Consider the following 2,159-nt stretch of genomic DNA (forward strand, 5'->3'; position numbering starts at 1 on the left):
ACTAGTAGATAGAGAAAAAGTGTAAGAAAAGAGATGATGAATTGATCATTAACTGTAAGAGTCAGCTGTAAAAGACAAATATTATCATATATATCTCATTCATTTTTATATGTCACACATTTAATCTATTTCCAACACCACATCATCTGAAAAACATCAAAAACAAAGGAAATCTCAAAACTTGAGATCTGTAAGAAATTTGAGAGTCATAAGCTGCTCTTGTAATAACACTGTACATATCTCTGATTTCTCTATCACTCTGTATACAACATTAATGTCATTTATCACAAGATTGACTGAAATGCCAATATAAAAATGTGCATGCATATGTGTAGAGAAATTGAAGAAGAGTGCAGGACTCACAGAACTAGAAGTCAGAGCAGGAGAAACAGAGACAGAAGAAACAGAAGAAGAAGAAGATACAGAACTGAACAAATTACAGAAGTCACTCAGAGCTGAACACTTATAATCTGATATATGCACAACCTTTCTCACAGAGAAGGGAGAAGAAGTGATGAGAGAAGCTTGAGAGTGAGAGAGAATAGTCTCAGCAGTGTTGTCATCTTTGATTAAAATGATCTCTGATGCTGAAGCAACTAAGAACTATTATTAGTATATGAAATTACAAAAACAGAGATAATAATTACTGAATGAACATCTGCTGATCTTAGAATTGTATGTGTAATTACAACACACATGAGACTTCTCAGAAAGAGAGAGAAGAACACAGAGAAATACAGAAAGCAGAACACAGTATATGAACAGCTCATTCTTACAATGATATCTCAGACAAGATATACAAGCCTCACACTCACAGGTGTAAAAGAGTATGATATTCATATTTCTGTTTCTGAAAACACAGATATCTTTCACCTGTATCACAAAGTTGAATGACAGATATCAGAGAATAGACTGATATGAATCTATTATTCTGAAGAAATTCATCAGAGTGAATATCTCTGTAATATTGAACTTTACAGTTATGAAAAGTTTCTTAATATCTGTGAATATTATAACTTTGTGCACAGTAAAACTTATAATAATTTTCTCTAAGAACAGAAAAATTAGTATCAGAAAGAAAAGATAAAAAGAAAAAGACTTACAAACTTAACACTGTTGAGAAGAAGAGTGATTCTCTGATATAAATGAATAATTCTCTCACTATGAATATTTAAAATGAATATAATAATTGGCATCTGTGACTGAGCTTTAGATAGTCATGTTATACACAGTCTTTGTATAATAAATCATTCTGAGAGTTAGTAAGAAGAGTGAGAGTATACATACTGAAAGAGATGATTCATTAAGTCTATACAATATCTTCTTGAAATGAGAAGAGCTGGTAACAAAAGCAGAGACAGTAAAACCAGAAGTTGCAGGAGTGAGAGTTGCGGGAACAGGGGTAGTGAGAGAGGAATCAGACACAGAAGCAGATGTAGAAGATTGAGAGAGAGCAGCAGAGAAAGAAACAGAGAAGACAGAGAGAGATGTGAGAGACTCAGTCACACATGATATAGATAATTTCTTCATTATCATGTTCTTCAAGTTCTCAATCAAGAATGTAACATCAGGTTCATTATCATTAGCAGATGTGAATCTGTCAACATGTGAAGATTCTATGTAAATAAAAACAAATATATCAGCATCTGTGTCTATGCAAAATCATGTCAGAAAACACAATCAGAAACCTGCTGAGAAGAGAAATAATTGAAAGTGTATAAGAAGATAAAGAGAGTGTATAAGAAGATGAAGAAGATGTATCATCATTCATGATAATATGTTGTTCTGACAATTATTAGAAGATAAACAAGTTCTGATCATGTTTCACAATGCATTACACTTACTGCTAATGAACTGCCTGGTATGAGTACTATAATAATACTTATTATAGAAATGAGAGATCATTGTCAGAAATGTGTACAATGTGATAGATGAACAGATAGAAAGAGTTGAACAGAAGAAGAGATAGAAATCTTGAATGATAATAGCATTCAATGATGATGAAATGAAAAAGATGATTGAAGAATGAGAAAAGTTAGTGAATGAGTGATATAATATAGTGAAAGTTTCTTTGTGAGAGTGTACACAGAATGCTAGCTGAATCAGGAATAGATCACATAATCATGAAATGCTAGTGGTGAGCTAATCGCATGAAGCTA

The 2,159-nt window shown here is 32.2% G+C and overlaps 1 protein-coding gene across 1 annotated transcript; it reads right to left on the reverse strand.

Moving 5' to 3' along the window:
- Positions 1–800: 800 nt before the first annotated feature.
- BDBG_16435 (uncharacterized protein) lies at positions 801–1,616 on the reverse strand (the record flags this gene model as incomplete). The annotated part of the gene is made up of 3 exons (XM_031724386.1): positions 801–873; positions 1,104–1,136; positions 1,288–1,616. Coding segments are annotated over 3 exons (434 nt in total), but the record flags the coding sequence as incomplete, so codon positions are not given.
- Between the last annotated feature and the right edge of the window lie 543 nt (positions 1,617–2,159).

This window comes from Blastomyces gilchristii (genome assembly GCF_000003855.2).
Source record: "Blastomyces gilchristii SLH14081 genomic scaffold supercont1.2, whole genome shotgun sequence".
Lineage (NCBI taxonomy): Eukaryota > Fungi > Ascomycota > Eurotiomycetes > Onygenales > Ajellomycetaceae > Blastomyces > Blastomyces gilchristii.